We start from the raw sequence: 21,283 nt of genomic DNA, 5'->3' as shown, positions 1-21,283 counted from the left end.
CAGCATGGATTGAGGAAATGATGTGAGGCTCCTTTTGAATGGACCAGCCATGCTTATTAACTTTATTGCTTAAAAGCAACAACTCAAACCCTTCCCAATTTAGCAATTGATCGGGAAAAGCATCAGTAGCAATCAAGCTTTCTGCACATTTCCCAAGCAAGACATGCCTTATTCCTGGCTCCCAAGATGATACATCAATACACATATCTATTACACACAAGCAACCACTTTAGTATGGCAATTAATGTTGATTGTGCTGCTTAATTTTTTCCGGTATTGATATTTGACCAGAAACTGGAAAAAACACTCAAATCAAGGTATTTGGACAATCCATCAGCCTTTTAGCTGTGCTCATCTGGACTAGATTTGCAATGGTGAGCAGAAATTGTTTGATAGTTGATAAGTCATTTCAGTTGCTCCACTGCTTTTAAGCAAAGACCATCTTCTAAGTCTAATAAAAATACCCAAAAATATTTGTGAAAATAATACTTATGATCTGGATTAAAAAAAAAAAAAAAGGCACACAATTGAAACTCAGAAGCAGATGTGATAATTTTGTAAAAATAAATGCCTCTATTTTGGTTTCTAGGGTACTTTCATAAGGCTATTTTCTCAAATTTCCTCCTTAATTCAGGCACGCTCTAAATTGTATTTTCTTTGGCAAGAGCTTGGTCACTGGGTACCAAATGAATTTAAGGACTTCATGCTTTCTGATTAATCTTTCAGATACCTATTGATTATGTGTATTTTTCATCCTTATGGTTTGGCCCAAGCTTCTGGCATTTGGAAGCTTCAGCACTTGATTAGCTGAAATAACATAATATCCCCATTCCCATTTTGCAGCCATGAGTTAATGATGAAGCAGCACATTTAGCTTTCCTGTTGGACCACTAAAAGCCCAGATCTGACAAGTCCAGCATCTCATTCTAAATATGATTTGTTAACAGGGAGAGCAAGGTCTCTTTTAAGGCAGGTCAGCATAACCTTGTCAGGAGACACTGTCAGAATAACAAGTAGCTCTTCAGGCATCAATAAATAGGAGCAAAATCTGCAGGAAATTAATTATTTTTGAGATCACCCTTCCTTTGATAAATGTGGCTGTAGTCAGCCAATTGGTTCCCAAGCTGAGGGTGGAAAAGGGGAGGGAGAGGAGAAAAGCAGGTATGTAAAAGCTTCCAAGCACAAACTGTTATCCCAAAGGCCTCATTTCATACGAGAACTTACTAACTCTGCTGCCTAGCTTCCATATCAAAATGCACCAAGGATCACTTCAGTGATTTATGTGTTAATATTTTTGATTAATTGCAAATTTTTATTCATTTTGTGTCTGGTTTATTTACTCAGCTTGGAAATAAAACCAGACAGAAAGGTTTATAATCAGCATCACTTACAGACTTTCATTCTTTGGTTTCACATCACCACGCTGAGCCTGAATTTCACCTTGTCAATAGAAACAGTCAGTTCCTGTATTCATAATTTACTTTTCAGTACATTTAAAAGACCAGATAAAGCAATTTTTAGTAGACCTGTTTGCCAAGCACATCTGAACCAGCATTATTTATTAAAATCCTTTGCTCTAATTGATACTTCTCAGCAAATGGTACCTTGCTTATTATCCCAGTTAAGAAATGTGCTCCTGTGCTGTCACCCACATCCCCAGTGACAGTGGCTGCTCAGCAGCATGAGACAAACTGTCTTTTCAAAGATCCTGGGACACTCGTGACTCCTAATCCTCACATCTCCCTTCTGTGCTGCTATATCAGACACCAGGGGAGGAACTCAGTGATGCACAACCCAAGAGCACCATCACTCTGGATACAATTCACAGCAAGCTCCCACCAGCGAACTTCAGCTACCTAAAAGACTGTAGGTGGACAATCATCATCCTAGATTTTCCTTCTTTCAGTTTTCAACCTGGTTTCACAATGCTTTTTTGCAATTAGAGAAGAAACAGCCACCCAGACTCCACTTCCAATTAATCCTTTCTTCCTTACTGTGACCTAAATTTGTTTATTCTCTTTCAGCACTGGAAAGGAATTGCTCATTGTCACTTTTCTTTTTTAAAAAGAGAGAGAAAGAAATCAAAGCCAGTTTCACAGTGGCTGGAGCTGGACATAAAGCAGTGATCTAGAGAAATTTCAGTGACATGTTGTAAAAAGACTTGGAGCCAGTGAGGTGCAGGCAAAGACAAATCTCCTGTCTCTGGATTCCAGCCACTGCTCTTAGGGGACATGAGGTGTGTCTGTGAATGGCACAAGAATGCAGATGTGTGGGCTGCACAACATCCACATTCAACCCCTGCCTCTGGCCCCAAGACAACAGGAAGCGAACAGAAAGGCAGAAAAATCCCATATATTGCAGCAGGAGCTAACTGGTGCCAGATGGGTTCTCCTGATATTCTCATGCAACTCACTCATTTTGGTATTCAATTTTTACATCTAAGAAAAATGGCTCTGAGCTCCAAGCAATTCTGTTGTAAAATGATGTAAGGTAGGAAGAACAGACACCACCCAGGTGTAACAAAAGCTTTTTCCAATATGTAATCATGATTCCATGAGGGCCTGGGGGTCATTCTGAGAGGTGCAGCTCCCACTGGCATCTCTGTCAGGGTTCAGCAGGGCTGTGTTGAGCTCTCCTCCACCCAGGTAAAAATCCTGATCTGCATCGTTACAACCCAGACCAGAACTGGGACCCAAAGCTCTGCAGGCATTTGGCCTCCTATTTAATTGAGCAAATAAACACTATTCGAGAAGCTTCCTGTCTTCATTCAAATAGCAAAGATATAAAACACAGCTGTGTCCAAAAAATGCATGATTGCAGCTGGTAAAGCCAAATCTGGAGGACAAATGTTCTAATATTTCAAATTCCTGTTAAGTTTCTGCTGGTAAATGATGCCTTCATCTAAACCCATTTACCCTCTTCCCCTTTTGTTGCTGCACATCTACTATATTTGGATCAATATCTGGCAGGTCTTCCTTGAAACAGCTGCTGAGATAAATATGAAATTAATCAGGGCTTTGTTTTTTGTTAAAGCAGGGCCACATTTAAAGATTTGTTACTACAACAAAGAAATGTTTGAACAGTAAGTACCATTCAACTCTCTCTTGAGCATTTAAAGTCTTGCATTTGAGATGATTTAGCAGAAACAAAACAAAAATGCTTTACCAAATGAAAATTATATGTTATTGAAATTTGCTAGAAAAAAAGAAATATTAGGGTTGTGTTGAAATAGAAACATACCATTCTTGAAAAGGTTTGGATGAGCAGAGGCTATTGGAAGCACGTTTGAAGATTCAAATCCAGAGGAGAAATAGATATATAAGGATGTGCTTAGCACAGAAAATAAATGGATCTTTCTGCCTGTACTATGAGTTTTTTCACAGTTCAAGCAAGGAGACCATGAAGGTTGTTTCACATGCAGTCACTGTGAAGTTTAGTCTATGGTCAGCACTGCCAGATTTTCATGAGGAAAGGGATATTTCGTCTGGGCAACGAGTGCTTGGGCTCTCAGACACGGCATCCTAATTTATCAGTTCTCAACATCAGTGACTTTACAAGTGAGTGAATGGTGCAGGGTGAACAGCTCCAGGAATTCCAGTCAGTGCCATAAAACAGTCACCCCAGAGTGGAAAGCCTCCAGATTGCAAATACGTACATTTCCTTGAAACACGCTGTGGGAGGCAAAGAAATCCACCGGGGAAAGACCTTACAGCATAGAGAAGCCTGCAAACATGTTCAGCTCATGCAAAGAATGATTAATGTAGGTCTAGACAGTCAACAGCAGCACCTGGTAAAATCCAATAATGTCCACAGGCAGACACCATGCCAAATTCCTTCCTGCCTGATGCAGGCAGGTATGACCACTCTGGGACTTGCACATTTGATCCAGAACTTGACCGAGCTCAGAGATGACAAGAGGAAAAAAACCTCTTCAAAGATGGTAAAATCACTTTTTCTACATAGTACTGTCATCTCCTGCAGTAAGCACTCGTCAGTTCCCATACCCTGCTCCTGGCAGTGAGGGAGAGCAACGCACACCCATTTACTGAGGAACTGTAATTAAAATAAGGAGCTAGGGAGAGAAGATGAGATTCTACACGTCAATTCAAAGTAAGATATTTCATGATGAGTGCAGGTTCTCATGAAAGTATTACTGAATTTAAAGCTGAAAAAAGGCTTTTATGAGAGCAAAATATTCTGGTTTACCTTTTAAGATGATTTCTTTGTCATTTTTTTCCCTGCTTTTGATCTACTTTGAATTTTTCAAAAAACTTTGAATTTTATCAAAATATTTTGACTAATATAACATTTTAGAGGTATGTTTGTAGGAAATTTCTAAATATTTTAGATTTTTCCTCACTTAAAAACTTGCACTTCAAAATAGCAGATTCTTCCACAATTCTCTTAGCTTCTGCCCATTTGCAGTGCAGAGTTTTGCAGCATGAGCATTTGCAATAACTACTCCTTAAGACATATAGGATTTTTTTCCAGAATCCACAGACATAAGGGCAAACACTGGATTCCAGTGCATCTGTCAGGAGGCATGGTTGAAACCCAGAAACACTCCATGGTCCATGGGTCTGTTGAGATCTCTACAAGAATTTCAGTTCTCTTTAGAATTGCAATTAAAAAGCTGATGCCTCTTTTTTTCCCTGGGCTGGACACTGAGGACTGACCATGACTAATAAATGACTGGTACTCTTTTTTTTTTTTTTTTCTTTAAGAGCTCCACCCGCACACAAACAAAGCAGGTTTTTGTAGGCACAATGATTTACCTAAAATAGTTCATTTATCAGATAGATGCTTCCTGCCATGCCAGGCTGGCTGAAGACTGCATGTTGTATTACATCCAGAAGGACTTGCTCTGAAGCTACAAAATCAATCTGTGCTTTAAGATACACTTGCAAAATCAATTTTTATGTATTCATTCATACAGCAGACTTTACTCATTCTTTTAAAAAACCATGATGGCATTGAGAGTGGAAAAAGCTCTTTTTACAGAGTCCTCAGGAGACAGGGGAAACTGATGAGTTATTCCCAACCCAGGTCCAAAACCTCTAGCTCACATCCAATTTATTCTGAATCTGTCTCCTAGAAAGGCCAGGCTCTCTCACTGTGTCTAGCAAGAGGGGCAAAGCCATGCCAATGAAGCCATGGATGTGAGGTATCATCCCTTTTTATCTGTGGAGACATAAATGTGGGGGAGATCTAAATCACTGGAGCTGACTGAGCACAAAGAGGTTGATAATTCAGTGTTTCAAAGGTAGTAGAAGACCCAAAAGACACTGTTGACATCCAGAGTGAGAAAGCTGAATCTAAAATGCTTCTGGAAAGCAAAAATGAATACAACAGTCAAAACCCTGGCAATAAATGTGCAAACCCCAGGTGAGTCACTCTCTGAGCTAACATTCTCTGAGTGTCTTCCCAAGATGACTTGAGGTATTTCTCCAGCCTCTCATCTTTGCAGGAGACTGAGCTCCTCAGGCGCCAGTGTGGTCTCCTCAGGTTTAGCATCCATCATGCCAGGCACTGTCCCACACTGATGGGAACTCACACATTGCTGACATGGCAATGCAGTTTTAATGTTGCTTCCCTTACAATTCTGAACTTTCAGCACGTTGCAAATAATTCCAGTTCTCCATCATTCTCTGCCTATCAGTCACCAATAACTGGAAAAACCAGAGGAATTCTTTAATCAGCTAAAGCAGGTTCAGATAAATGCTCTGAAAAGTAATTGCCCAGTTTCAACTGCCTGCTCCCTTTTCCTTATTAGCTCTATGGCTTCTCTATCAAAAGCACAATAAAACTTCACTGGCAAATCCATCTACAAGTGCCACATATGAATGATCATCAACCTATTCATCTCAGGAACTACATACCCTAGGTGGTGCTTTCCCTGCTGACAGACCTGAAAATTATATTGACAAATTAACATATGCCAGGTTAGTAATGATAGGAATCTGCTAGTCAGAGAACTTAGAATTTACTGTAGATGTCAGCAAGCCCACAGTAATGAAAATCAGAGACAGCAGATTCTTGAAATACTGCACCTAAGGATATTGGCGTAATACTGAGCCTCTCATTAGGCCTGGAATAGGCACATGAAACACACATCAGGCCACATCTATTCCACCAGACCTATGGGTTTCCTACCTGTGAGTTAAACTAATGCCAGTATAACATCCTGTGTAGAAATGGGCCCAGTGTGGTGGGTTTCTGTAGCAAGCTGAACAACCACAGCTACCCCTTCCCCTCTCTGCCAGAAACAACTGATGAGGATCAACAGAATCCATTTCAGAGCTGCTCTGCAAACCCTTAGCCTCACACTGGACACATCCCCCAGTTTAAGAAAAGCCTGTGGCATGTGAGTCCCTGATACTGAGATAACACAAATACATGTAGCTATTTTCCTTGCAATTACAGCTTCACAAGTTATGCATTTTTCTTACACTTGGCTGGAGCACTGTAGTCCAAGGGATGAGACTGAGTCAGGTGAACCTCGTTGGGTTATTCACCCCCTTCTTGTGCATTATAACACACTTCTCTCTGTTGAAGCCACTGCATTCTTCCATTGAATATATTGTATCTACTACATCTTCAGACACAGGGAAGATCCATAATTGCAAATAGTTGTGGCCACCTCAGAGTTAATTTTGAAAAGCCTAAGAGAGATCAGTTAATAATCTAACCATGTGCTTATTTCTCCAGGCTGGGATATATTCTCTGTTACACGTGTGCTGATTTTATACAGGAATCATTTATTGCTCTATACATATGCTTATCTAATTGTACTGACTACACATGCTTTATTAAACTCACAAATGAGCCCATTTATGAGTCTATGTGAAAGTAGACCCCTTCATATTTTATTTATAAGTGTGACAATAGAATGGCATTGACATAGAACATCCATTTAATTCAGGGGATTTAGAGTTGTCCTACAGACTTTTCTAATTTTTTGCCAGAATCAAAGCTTTTGGGTTTTTTAATTAGATTTCTAGCCCATCTGCTTGCAAAGATAGCCCTGACAATATAGACTGATGTACATTTGTCTTGCTGAGTCTGCAGCCAGTGGAAGAAACAATGAGACTTAGAACATGAACTTGCATTCTCCATCTTATTGGGGTGATAATTGAAAACCCAGTTTTGGCAGCCTAAATACCAGAATTCTTAAATATTTAACTTCTGCCAATTCTGCCACCAAACCTGCAGATACAATGTTTGTCAAAGCCATGAGTTATTCACAAGTGTTCTTGCCCATTTTGATGACCATGCTGCACAATTCAGGTTGCCAATTAGGACTGGGCAAGTGCCTGGCTAAATAAACATGCCTGCAATTATAATCAAGGATTTTACTCCTCTTGTATTGTTTTGGAGTAAAAGCAGTGATCACAGCATAATCAATCTAGTACTCAAAGCCTCTAGTGGAAAAGACAGCAAAAATACAATTACTGGGGATTTGATGTAGAACCTACCAGAGCATTAGCTTAATGCATAATTTTAAGTGCTTTATAAAATAAAAATAAGGAGAACAAGTTAAAACCTCTGTTGCTATAACAGGCTTGACAAACAGCAGAGAAAACAGCTCAAATACACTCAGACTTTTTCCTACCACTTGAAAACAAAAAGAACACTGCACTGGTCTCTTATGGGGGTTATGTTATGCAAACTGCTAAAATCATCCACAAAACTACTGACTCAAAAAATCCCAAAACCCTAATTCCAAATGTAAATAACAGTCTCAACCTTCTTTTATATAAACTCTTTTAAAATAATTGTCAATGTGTGCTTATGTCCCTTAAGCAAGCTCAAGTTGTTGGTATCTGAAAGGGGAGGTAGGATTGAGTCTGGCAGTGGCTGCTGCCTGAATTATCAAATTGTGGGGAGGAAGCATGGATGCAGTTGTATCCCAACCCTGGGGTTTTTAAGGACAGCAATGTTCACTGACCATGTTTCTTTAGTCCTATGGCCCGCCTGATAAAAATATCTTCCATCTGGTTTCTGTATGGTTGTGCCTCACAATAGAAGGAGCTTGATTAAGCAATTAAGATGGTGCATGAAGCACATGTTTGCACTTGCTGGATATGGATGGACACATGATCACACTTGACTGCTTTTCTGTAGTAAGGTCACAGGACTTAAACAAGAATTAGCAAAAGGACATGGTAAGTAGAAGCCTGCAGGCTAGGCAAGCCTTTTACTGCTTTGGTTGACCTCTTGCATCAGTTTCCAATCTATTGTAGTAAATTAATGTGTTAGCCTGAAAAAGTATTGATATCCTTCCTTCATTTGGGACTAAGAGCTGACATGGTGAATGCATGTTTCCACCTGGATGATTTCCTTCTAACGCCCCTGGCAACTTACACAGTGAATAAAAATCTTTATTCTGTCTTAAAATGTACAAGACTTATGGAAAAGTCTGAGAGCTTGGTAATGGCTGCCTAGAAATCCTCTCTAGTCTGTTGTCTTGAGATTCATTTGTTGCCTGATTCTGTTTGCAGAGCAGATATATATTTCAAATTCATTCAGATTCTGTTGAAGTCAGCTGTAGCCTGGAAGAACCAACAGGGGAATCCTGTAATTTTCACAGGAGCCACACATCAAAGGTAGGAAGAACTAATGGTTTGATAAATCAATTGGGACTAACTCATAAAATTACCTCATATATTAATTTGCTTCCAAATACCTTAAAATCCACCCCAAAAATCCTGTTACATCATCTGGTGATAATGACTTCTTTGATCTTCTCTCTGCCCTATCTACCTAAAATAGTTTATCATTAGCTTTTAGAACTTGACCAATATTTGAACCTATGTGATGTGAAAAACAATTAAAAGTCAGTTGCCTCTAAAAGAGCAATGTGAGCACAGTATTGACAAAATGGACTTCAGCTTCTGGAAATACTATCTTGTCTCCAATTTCAAAAGCCCAGAAAGGGAGATCAAGACAGACTTGCATTGGTATTGTATCCAATACATTAATTTGATTTATGTTGCTCAAAGTTCTGTACATTATTCAAACATTTCTGGTTTAATTTTCCAAGTGCTCCTGGGAATATAAAAAATATATAATGAGGACAACTAGCATCTTATTTGCTAAGATAAACATTTCTAAATCTAGTGTCCAAGTTAGAGCAGGTGAATTCTCAAATGGCCTCTTTCTCAAAGGTATTGAGTGGATTCTACCTAACTAAAATTTATGCCTTCTTTGTATAATTAGTAGTGCCCAACAAGTCATCAGGTAAGTGCTGCTGATGCTAATACACACGGATAAAATTTAACAGTCCCCAAAACTAGTGTGCTGAAGTGTCCTACAGAATTCATTCCCAAATGAAAATCCCAGGAAATCCTTTTAGCTGACCCTATTTTCATGTCGCCTACAGTTTACGATCCGACACTGCAAAGTCATTAGGGTGGCTGTTCTGGAAAGTGAAGAGAAACTGAGATTTCCAGTAAGCCTGGTAAGTGAGGAATGATGTAGCAGTTGAGGTTTGCCTTGTGAAGAGAGAAGAATAAAACCCTAAAAAACCTGCACATACTGCTTGTGTATTTGATTCCTAGTCTAACAGTTCATTAAAAAGCAGAGCTCCCAGACATTCTTCTTATGGGTAAGATTTTTCACTACTTTCCTATGTACCTGATTTTTAATTAGATTTTGGAATGGAATTGCAGCTCCTACCCACAAATCTCAAGTGGGGAGCAAAATCTTAACTAATCTGTGATCCCAGAAATGTTTGCTTCTCCAGATGCAGTTTCTGAACTAAATTACAAATGTTGTAGAAAGAGACGAATGGAGAAATAAGGGGACGTAACCGCAAAATTGGATGTCATTAATCAGTGTTGTAAGAGTTTAGTTCTGTCTTTAGAACAAAAGAAAAACAAGGTCTTAAGGAAAAAGAACATATTGCCTACTTGAATCATTCTTAGACTAACAGTTTATTAACAAGCCATGCTTCCTACATGCATGATCACCCATTAGTTAATCAGATACCTTTGCAATTACTGTTCTTCCTTAAATTCTTCCACTCCCTTGAATTACTGCATGGTGAAATGGTACATTTCATAATGAGACAGGTTTTCCGAGTGCATTTTCTAAGGTCAAGCAGCAACACAGTACATGGCCAATTTCCTACAGAGTGCTCCAAATTCAGATTGGGAAGGCAGCTTTAAGATCCTGCTTCCCAGAAATTAGGGGTCTAATCAGTGCACACTGTTAAAGGGATGTGTACTTCTGCCTCATGCAGTATATCTATAAAAAAAACACTTAGGGTTTTCTATCTTCAAGATGTAAAATATCACTTAATATGGTTTAATATCTATTTAATATGGTTTACCAAGCAAAAATAACTTTTAATTAGTAATTATTTCCAACTAAACTTCAAAAAGTAGTATTTATTCAATCCTCAATAACAACATCCATAGCGCAAGCATCTAGACTTTCAAATAAATAAACAAACTATAAAACTTAACTTATCCTTCTAGTGAAAGTTTTCTAATAATACAGCATTAATATTAGAGACTGTCAATTCTTCTTGTAATCCCATGTGAAACAGGAGAAAGGGATAGGAAAAGCATTTGAAAGCAGACTGATCTGGCTAGAGATGAGCTGCTGCTATGATTTTTGGAGAGAGATGCAATTATTCTACAAAGCCATTCTCTATTCCAATTTCTATTCACTAACTTTAACCAAAAGGACTTTAATTAAAAGTATTCAGTAAAGATGACCCTTGTAAATACAGCATCAAGCTTACAGCAGGTTCCTACTTTCTCATGTTTGCACAGTAGTGTGGGCATTTTTAAAAGGTGGAAGATTTCCCTGAAAACAGTCACAGGACAAGGGAAAGCTGTTTTGGTGCTCTGCCTTGTTGGTGAAGTACCACAAAGGATCTTTCTAAAATATTACATCACAAGAATTTTCTTGTGAATTCTTAGAGAATTTTCTCTAGAGACTAAAGTTTCTCTTTAAAGTTAGACATTAAATAAAGCCCTGTGTACACAGTCAGGGAAACCAATCCTCCCCTGTTAATAGCATGTGGCACACGTTGCTGGCCAGACAGCATTTGCCAAGCCAAAAGCATGTCTAAATTACACTTTGCTGCCTTTTCCTATGGGGAAAGGAGAGAGTCTAGAATTATTTCTCTGATTTGTGATTTTACTTTGCATTAAAGCATTTCTTTCTCTCTTTTTTTAAATCTTAATCTAAGTAGCCCAGGAGTCGCACACCATAGAGTTACAATTACGGTTTGCTGCACGCAGTGCTTCAGGATCCACAGGGAACTCTGAAGCAGTGCCAGGATCCACAAGGAAGGCATAAAACACCACAGACTTGGTTAGGAACACCTTGTGGAAAACGAGAAGAAACCATTGATGAGATTTACAACTGTCTACCCAACTTGGATACCAATTTCCTTTGCAAACAGCAGGGAACTGAGCATCCCAACCTCTGAGACAAATCTTGCCAGTCCCAAGCCATACTTTCCATGCTATAAGAACATCAGCCTGCTCAATCCCACATGTTACCATGAACGGGTCATTGTTCTATTTCAATATGATCAAATTTTCTCATACCACAAACTAGCATGTGCTTTTATGAGCATGGGAACTTCCAAACTCTTGGTAGTGGTTTGCACATTGATTCTCTAATGGTTAATAACAAATGTACCTCTTCCATGATCTAGGGATACCTGTACACCTCCAGTCTCTGAGAAGGGCTGGGTTCAGACCACCTTCTCCTCTCTGTGGACACTAATTATGCCTCTTTCCTTGATGCAGCTGTCTATTCTCATTAAATTTCTAGAAATGTAATATTCTTGTGCATTTTCTCTGACAGATTTGGTTTAACAGTGACTGACAAACAGTATGATAGCATCAGCTTTTTAGTATTCATTTGGAAATATGCCTAAATTTTATTCCTGAAAACATATCCCCAGTCTACCCCAGCTGTGCACTGGGGAACCCAGACTTTGGACCATCATCCTCAGCATCTCCATGCATCCAGTGGGGATAAGGATCAGCCTGTCTAGGCTGAGACAACTCCACTCCTGTGTCTCCCATTACTTGCTTCATATTGGCACACAGTAAAGGTCTCATCCATCCTCCATGGGAGTCTAGAAGAGCTTTCCACTGACATTGAGATGCCTTGGACAATATGCCCATTACAAAGCAGACTGCAAAGCACAGCAGTTGTTTTCCTGCTTCTAATGACATCCATGAAGAGATGGCATAAGCCACTTCCAAATCGCAATAATTTCTAATAGTGAAAAGGATATAACACATACTGGAGTTACTGATGAGGAACACAAGCATCCATAGTGGAATGAGACAAAAACTATTTTACAGTCTCTGCAAAAACTGTAGGAAAGAGATCACCTAAAAGAAAATTCAGGATTGGCTGAAGTGCTGCATATTCCACTGACGGCTGCTGACAGCTTCAGGAGGGAGCTGTGCACGGCCTGTGCCAGCTCTGCTGCCAGCGAGACGCTCCCACAAAACCTCTCTGTCTGCTAATTTTAGCTGCTCTGAATTACTGCTCACATTAGCACACGCCTGCCTTCTCCAAGGAATTCTGCTAGTCACTGCTGCCTGGACCTCTTGGAGTATTGTGGAGCCACAGGTCTGATGGTTAAAAGGCCCATGAGAAACATGCAAGAGCTTTACACCTGGACTAGTGTGACCAAGGCCAGGAATGGCAGCATGGGGAGGTGTGCTGCAGAGACTCACAAAACACTTCTCAGAGAGCCACTGAGGAAGAGGAGGGAGAAAATGACACTCTGCATAAAATTTACAGCAGGCTGTGGTGCCCGCCAGCTCCCTCACCAGTGAATGGGTGCAGGATATATCCTAGTTTACAAGTTTCTGCCTTTTCTCCATCACCTCAGCTCCTTCTTCCAGGCAGCAGATGCCGGTACAACCAACATGCAAAAGCCATTTAGGACAGGGAACAATGCTGATCTAATCCCCAGACTGAGGGCCTGGACAGAGCTCAAAAGCAGAGTGTGCAGCACAGCTCTACGTGAGACAACTCAGGGGATGGGATCAGGCCCCAGACCCTGCCAGCACCACTGGATGGCACTAGGCCATGGAGGACAACCAGCAGTGGTGGCATGCATGGTGACAGGGGTTGTTTTGCTGTTTGATCCTGATTTGGAGAAATCCAAGCAGAATCCTTCCCAGGAAAAATTCTCTGTTGGAAATGCAGTGAGGTACTATACACAACATTACTAACAGAAATACAGCAACACAGGGAGTGGCTGCACAGGATGGGCACCCATCTTGTGTGAGAGAGCCAGAAACAGCATCCCACAGCCCCTGCAGGGAAGCTGAGTAGCACCTGAGGCTCCCCTGAGAAGACAGCTGAGGTCTTCTAAGGGTCTTAGCAAAGCTCAGACCTTTGGCAAAGGCCACCAAACCTTGAGGAACTCAGGTGATGCCACTGCATGGAATCACCACACATACAGGAGGCAGCTGCCTCCAGGTCAGCCCTCCTGGCCCTCGAAGGAAGCACTGCCAGAGGCAGCTCTGACTTTGCTCAGAGGGTTTTAACAGCCCTCCAGTGGCTCTTCTCCCAGCAAGAAAGAGAGAAGCCAGGTGTGGTGGCACTGCAGAGCTGTGGCTGGGCAGCAGCACCTTTTGACTATTTTCAGCACAGAGGACATGGGCAGATGGGGGCTGTGATGAGGAATCCACTGACTGCCATCCTTCTGGCTGCTCTGAGCTTGCAGCCTAAATGCACGGCCTGAGAGGGCAGGGCTGAACCAAAAAAGGCCAGACAGGAAAATCAAAAGGCATTGGACCTGAACTGGGTAGAGATGCTTACTTTGCTGCCTGGGAGGAGACAAAGTAAAACAGTGACCTTTTATTCCATTGGACATGTGCCCTCTGCAAGTCCTAGCCACTGACTCCACTGAAGAAGGTACAAGTGAGCTCCCACTTGGCTGGAAAACAGCCAAGGAAACAGCCAGTGCCAGCAAATGCAAATTCTCTTCCAGACCTGTGCATTTCCCTTCTATGCTAAACTTGGCCTGTAGGGCCACCCTCTGCAATCCTCAGTCTTCAAATTATTAACCCATTGAATTTGTGTTGGAGATCTGGTTAAATGAACCAGAAAGAACCCAACATGACTTTGAAATCTCAGCATGAGATTGGCAGTAATAGAAAATTAAACTCCTTCCCCTACACTGTAAAATAGAACAATTGCTTTGGAAATAATTCAGACATAATAAATGGGGGATTCGTTCATATTAACTGTTTTCAATTGCAGATTTATAGCCTAAAATTAAGCAGATGTTGAGTGTTGAATACAATGCTTAAGAACACAATGACAAGTTGAAATCCCAGTTTCTCTGCATGTGGCAATCAGTAACTTCAATTATTTATTGGAATACAATTAAAATATAACTAAATGGAGCAAGCTATACTTAAGAATAAAGAAATATTGTAGAACTTAGTGGGGAAAAAAACAGTAAGAGATTTTCAGGTCTTCCAAAACAGTACAAAATGTTTGGATACAAGATAAACAACTTAGAAAATACTTTGCAAATCTCTTTGGAAGTAATTTAAGGAATTTACTTTAAATAAGGAATTCACTCTTGTAAGAACATCAACCTTTATTTAATTTATTTCAATTCTGAAGCAAGATAATGAAATCTTCATAAGCTTATTTCAATATTAAGTTTATCTCATTTCTTCTATTTCACAATAAACAGAGACTTCTGTTAGACCCATATTGATGATTACTGGTAAAAGTGAGATGCAGAGCCCAGCTTACCCTGCCTTTTATTACTCTTTAGAAGGCTACAGGAGCTGTGCAATTCACAGTACATCAACTGCAAAGCTTTGTATCATGCTCTTTGTGCTACTCATCACAAAACCAGTCTTAAAACACTTGCACTGTTATGGAACAGGACAGCAGAACAGGGCTCAGCAGGTAACCAGGCTGGAACCACTTAGAGAGCACTCTCAGCTCCCACAGAGGGCAGAGAAAAAGAGGACATCTGCTTCAGGTCCAGAGCTGTGCAAGATGGGACCTTACACTAGAAAAACAGCAGCAGGCAATGAAAGCAGGAAATAATTTGGAAACAGATACCATAGCCCTCCCATTTACCTTTGGTTTGGGCTGATTTAAAAACAAACACAGGAAGTTGTGTATCTGTTTAAACACCCCACATCTTTATACAAAATAGTATCACAGAAGCTGGAGTGACTTTTGTTTTCATGCCTCTGTGGCAAGACAGGAGTGACAAGATCTGGGTCTGTCCTGACACACCTCCTAACAGCACCTCCAAGATGGGGAGGATACAGAAACCTGTTCCAGTTCTTCAATCTGTGATTTTAATCACTTTCTTTTTGTCCCATTTTCCATGTACACTGAGACTAAATTGTTTACTTTAGCTCAGGCTTGCAGAGTGTATTTTAACAGATCACTTTATTTTCCATCTCTAACATAAGCATCCCCAACACCTTCAGTCTTTTCTCATAACTCCTGCTCTCCAGGCTCTGACAGCTCCTGTCACTCTCTCTGCACTTCTAGGAAGCTGACATTTTCTAGCAGCTTCTGGTAAATGGGAGTTTCCAAGATTGCAGCTGTAGACACTTGCTGCAGAGTTTCAACATCAATTATAGCCTCTGTCCACTCACCCAGGAATAAAATGCCTGAGCAGGTTATTAACACAGCTGGAAGGAGATCAGAGATCCTCTTCTGAAGTGCTGATTTCCAACAAGCAGTGAACGTGTAACTTTGCCCTGAGGTGGTCAGTACCGGGACACAGGAAGCAACAGAGCAGTGAGCTCTGAAGCCTTTCAGTAGGACAAAGTAAGAGCACCAATATTTCAACAGAAGTCCTCCAGTTCCTAACAGAGTGATAAAAACATAACACATAAATACCACATATGGTTGAGGCTGGGTTTGAACTGGCTACAGAGTGGCAAAACACTCTCAAACTCACCAGCACTCATGTCAGTTATTTACTTCTAATGAACCCCTTTCTCCAAAATACCTTACCATTATTTGTTAAATTATATCTGAAGAAAATATACATCTCCGTTAGGCTCATTAGCTTCACTGCATTTTTTTACTGCTGTATTTTGAAACAAGTGCATGGTGGAATAATTATCTTATCGATGGCACCAGATATTTAGTTACTAAAATTGGTATGACGTCCCTGGTGTTATTTTTTAAATAGATGGCTATTTTTGTAGATCTACAATAGCCTCCAGGAAAAAAAAAAATGTCCTCAAAAGCTCCTTCTGTGCTAAGATCACATAACAGAAAGCAGAGCTCTAGGGTTTAATTCCTATCAATCAACAAAATGAGTTTCCCACTACTCCTGGCCAGAGGAGCTAATATACACAGTACCACAGGTCACCAGAGAAGAGCTCAAAATAAATCCAAGAGTGGGTGAGTATTGCTACATTCTGCCATCCCCTGTATTGTTCTTCTAATTTTACAAAGCCCTCTTCATTAAACTAATTATTAGGGGCACTTCAGTTGTTTTGCTGCTTCTAGCACCTCTCATCCAGCTTGGGCAGCTCTGAGGAGCTGTTCAAACACACAGGGCTGCCCCTTGGAAACACTTTGCTGCTGTCACGCCCTGGATGTCCCCCAGAACAGGGAAACATTTGAGCAGCTTTTTGAACAGAGCACAAATAAAAAGTAGATGTCTTTAAAAACACAGGCCCCTGAGGCATCTCGGGTTTCCCCTCTGCAGAGAGCACAGAAGATTGCTTATCTTGGCTCCAGAACAGATTGATGTGCTCAGCCGGAAGGTTCACTCTAGCTGACAGAGAACATTTCCTTCATCGTATTGCTTCACCATGCGAGGAGATAACTCAGCCTAATAATATTCTGTCTCCTTTTTATCCTCCTATAGCCTATGCATAACTTAATTCCTAATTCCAAAGGGCTCGCAGAGGAGATTGGCCTGGTGCTAGTTTCATTTACACACACATAAATCAAAGCTCAGTTTACTGGAATAGATGGCACTGCACTGGTGTTAAAATATAAAATCTTCAGCAAGGCCAGAAAATTCTCCCTCAGCTCCCCCGATCATAAACACCATTTTATCCCAGATTCAGTCACGCCCTCCAAATTTCTAAACATTGCATCCATTTAAATTTGCATGTAAATAGAAGCTATCCTGAGTCACAAGAAATAAAGCTTCGCCTACCCAGAAAGCATTAGTGCAAATGTAAACCAAGCAGAAAATGGCAGAGTGGTGGCAACTTGGCATCCATGGAATTTTCTTTACATGTAATGAATAGTGTCTTCGTTCCTTAGTAACTAATTACAGTGGAACTGCTTTGAGAAAAGGACCTTGTGATGAGCCTGAAAGAGCAACGTAGGACACCGAACCAGGGCCACATTAGTTCACAGTGTCAGATACCCACTCACAACCTCCTCCTCCTCCTCCTCAAAACTGCAGGATCAGGCTTTTGAACCTTCCAGGAGCCTTAAATTACCTCAGGCACTGTGGACTGAAAAACTACCATTTCAGGATAGGAACAAGCAGTGTTCCTAGATCTTCACCCCCAGGCAGTAATCCTCCACCACACAGGAAACCCCGCTGCCTGTAGGCACCTGCTTGACTGTGGCTCCCAGGTGCATGAAAGCCCTCACTATTCTGCTCTAACTCAAGCACACATAGCTGCTTTCAGAAAGCACACATTATTATTCTGGTTTTGAAGAAAGAGCTGCAGAAAGCTGAATCAGAAATTTTGAAAACTGCTAGCAGGACCCTGGTTTCACTTACCCTAATCTATCATCACATTTCATCACCAATCTCATACCTGCTCCAAGCTCCCAGCACTGCACCACCTCTGCCCCCTCCATTAAGATATAAAACAAAGGTTAAGTGACAGATAGTATCAATGTGGAGAGCAATCTGTCTCACTCAGAAACCAATGCACCAGGAATAAAGAAAGAATTATTATCCTGGTGTCAATATGATAAATTACAGTCTCTTTTTCCTAAAGAATTTCTACTTTTTCAGCTAGCACAGAAAACTCTTCTCCTTTGAGCACTCAACATTCAAGCAGCTTCTTCTGACATCCTGTTCAGAGTTTCTGCTAATGAAATTGTTTATTTTGGTGAATGGCTGATGTAGTTAGTAGCTACAGTACTCATCTTGGAATAAACATGAACTGAGAGCCAGTGATAGGAATTCCAAGCCAGTGATATGTTCCTTCCATATATTTGTTTCCAAAACATAAATAATTTTGAAAGCTCTGCTGCTTGCCCTTGTTAAAGTGAACAAAATGTTTAGGGAAAATGAGTTTTCAGTGTTTCCTTACACCACACAGGTTATACAATCCCAAGTGCCAAACCCATGAAGTTTGTGGTCACATTTCCCCCCTAGAGCAGCAAGTTCACAGCTGTTGCACCAGAAGAAACAGGACTAGGAAGAACTGGGAGAAATAACCTCCTGATCTACCATACCCTCTCCATAACATTTATATCAATGCCAGAGGCTTGTCTATACAGCAACAGAAGGATTTTAGAAAAAAATTGTATGTCTTATAGTGCTTCATGGGAATCCATTAGAAAACTTTTCCTCATATCTAGCCTAATCTTTACTTGCTTTGGTGTAACATATTTGTTTGTCTTTGCCCTACAAACCATTCATTTTTCAGCATGACAACATGCTTGCACTTTTCACTCTCTAGACTGAACAACCTCTGCCCTTTTAATCTTTCCTTGACAGGCCACATTTTCAAGACCTCTGATTACTCTTGCTTTTTCTCCATACCTCTCAATGTGCAATCATCCCAAGAAGGAGACAATACTCCAGTAAATACCTCCAGGAGTCCAATCTGCAAGGACCCTTGGGAAGCCAGTGAAAGTGCTCCAGGCATAGCCAGTCTCTTACTGCTGGGTACATTTCCATGACAGGAGATTGCACAGAGGAAAGGATGTTCTCTGGTATAACTAGAGACACTCTCCAAAGGCTTCATGCACCAGGACAGAACAAGGCTTTGCAGTGACCACCAGGATGAGAATGGTTTTAGTGTTTCTAAGCACACAGGTAGCCAGGTCTTGTAATGGCTCCTTCACGTAGTTCTGACCCCAGGTTCTGCATCATCACAGAAAAATCACTGCTGCACTGATCCAGAGTGAGGCAAGTAAAAGCAGCATCAAAGACAGAGCTAATTGATTCAGTTGTGTGACAGTGGGGAACACAAAGGATGCATCTTTCTATTACTGCCACCTCCATGAGGGAAGAGCAGTTAACAGAAAAGGTTGACATGTTAGAAAGGTCATTTTTGCTCCACAATTGCTTGGAACCCAGAGCAATGTCATATCTTCATATTGCAACCATGCAAAAAATGATAAGATGTAGGGCACCAGTTTCATTACTGCAGCAGGTGGGGGGAAATTGCCAAGCTCAGGACACATTCCCAGGGAGTGACCTACTGCTCCCCCAGCCCCACAGCATATCTGTAAAGTCTCTCGCAACAAGGTTGAAAATGGAGCTGGCTAGAGGATGAAATGAGAGGAGGCATGCAGAAAAGCAAACAGACTCACTTATTAGTAAAACCTTGATGACCAGAAGTTCAACAGAGCAAAAAGTGCATCACCGGAGGACTTATGATGTCCAGGAAACAAGCACTGGCAGATCTGGTGCACATGGCTGCATTTGCTACTCACTCCGCATCCAAATGATTAAGTCTCCTTAGCCCTCTTCCATACCAAACACAACCTTTGTCCTCTGCACATTGCATGTTTAAGGAACAGAATGCATTTCCAAGACCCTTACCTCCTGACTTCCAGATGCAGCCAGCCCCTCTGCCCTTCATGTCTTAACTTCACACTCTTTACCAAAACATGAACATTGTTAATAGCTCATGTTCCAGGGGTTTAAAAGAGAAGGAGCTCCTGGGTGGCACAGGATGTGTTCCTGCAACCCTGAGCATCCCTTCTCAGTCCCTCACCCGCCCTGGGGTAACACCTCAACAGCTGAGGGTTTTGGGCAAGGATATTTGACAAGCCTAAAAATAGGAAAAGGAAGCTGGATGAGGGCATATATAGGCTCACTCTGAGGCTGGATCACAAATACCTCCCTGGGCACTGAGCCCTATAAATGATCTCCCAAGGCTTGTAAAAATAAATATGCTGTAGCAACACACCTTTACTCCAGTATCCCTGGGAAAAGGATTGGGACTTGCTTGTTGGAAGAGAGCCACAGAGACTAATGCGGGGAAAGGTGGCGGTTTACATTCAGAACAATTTGAAATGCCTTTCTTTGAGAGCTCCCTCTTTGGTCCACCCATGTTCCCTCCCCAGCCTGGAGAAATCTCCAGAAAGTACTGGAGCAGGAATATCTGCCTTCTTGCTCAGGCACTCTCTCCTCCCCAGCAACTACAGCCCCCTACCCCAGCTCTCCCAAACCTCCCACAAGGTATTAAAAAGCAACAACAGACAGCAGGCTCTCTCCAGCTTGCTATATTTAACTGCAGACCTCTATGCATTCCTGCCTTTGCACTCCTTTAAAAGAGTTGCACAGAAACATGGGGAATGAGAGCTGTTTCTCGAGGCTGTGAGGAGCCTGAAGCCCAGGTTTGCTCCCACTGCCTCCTCACTGGGGGCTCCTGCATTGCCTCGTGTGCCATAAAAACCACCGGAGCGCACACAGGAGGAGGAAGGGAACACTTTTGTTCCTCCGCCCCAAGAACTCAAGGTACTAAATGTTAATACTTGGAAATCAGCAACTGCCAAGAACACGATCCCCACCCACCCATCCACCCTAAGCTTTGAAGTGTTTTCTTTCCAGCTTTACCTTGGCACGCTGGCCAAATAAGTCACAAGTTTACGAAGGTCTTCCTGCCTTATTCTGTCATGATTGCTGCGGGCTGGGAAGGTCAAGACCGGACCACCTCGTTTATCACGGCCACCTGTGGAAAATAAAGGATTGTTAGAAAATCAGACAGGAAGCACACATGAAAAAACTACGTGCACTGAATTGATAAATATAAATTACAGCACATTTAAGAGCCTGTGCACCCGCTGCAGCTTTCAGACTTGCCTAATCGAGGAAGACATGCTTGTGTTTGCTGGAGCTCCAAATGGGGGATATAAGAAAAAAAAAAAGCCCACACAAGGAAAATTGCTACTAGCACTTCTTCTTTCACCTAATCCCATCAAATCTAATATATCTGCAGGAGATGCTAGTGAAATCATACTGTGGAGATAGTTTTAAACTGGTCAGCATCAAGAAAGTGAAAGCATTTTTCACTGTTGCTGAGTGTGTTGCACTGTTCATTTCAAGATAGTTTACTACATCCTGCCAGTT

General features: G+C 41.3%; 1 protein-coding gene across 9 annotated transcripts in view; it reads right to left on the bottom strand.

Annotated features, from left to right (window-relative positions):
* Window positions 1-21,283, bottom strand: part of KALRN (kalirin RhoGEF kinase) — a 463,005-nt gene that overhangs the window by 279,580 nt on the left and 162,142 nt on the right. For all 9 annotated transcript variants that reach the window (XM_074548811.1, XM_074548813.1, XM_074548812.1 and 6 more), the window contains exon 4: window positions 20,771-20,885. In XM_074548811.1, the coding sequence (XP_074404912.1) occupies window positions 20,771-20,885 (115 nt within the window). The remainder of the gene's footprint in view (window positions 1-20,770; window positions 20,886-21,283) is intronic.

This window comes from Zonotrichia albicollis, chromosome 10 (assembly GCF_047830755.1).
Source record: "Zonotrichia albicollis isolate bZonAlb1 chromosome 10, bZonAlb1.hap1, whole genome shotgun sequence".
NCBI classification, from domain to species: Eukaryota; Metazoa; Chordata; class Aves; order Passeriformes; family Passerellidae; genus Zonotrichia; species Zonotrichia albicollis.
Note: the sequence above shows the minus strand (reverse complement) of the source record. Positions and strands in the feature narration are given on the sequence as shown.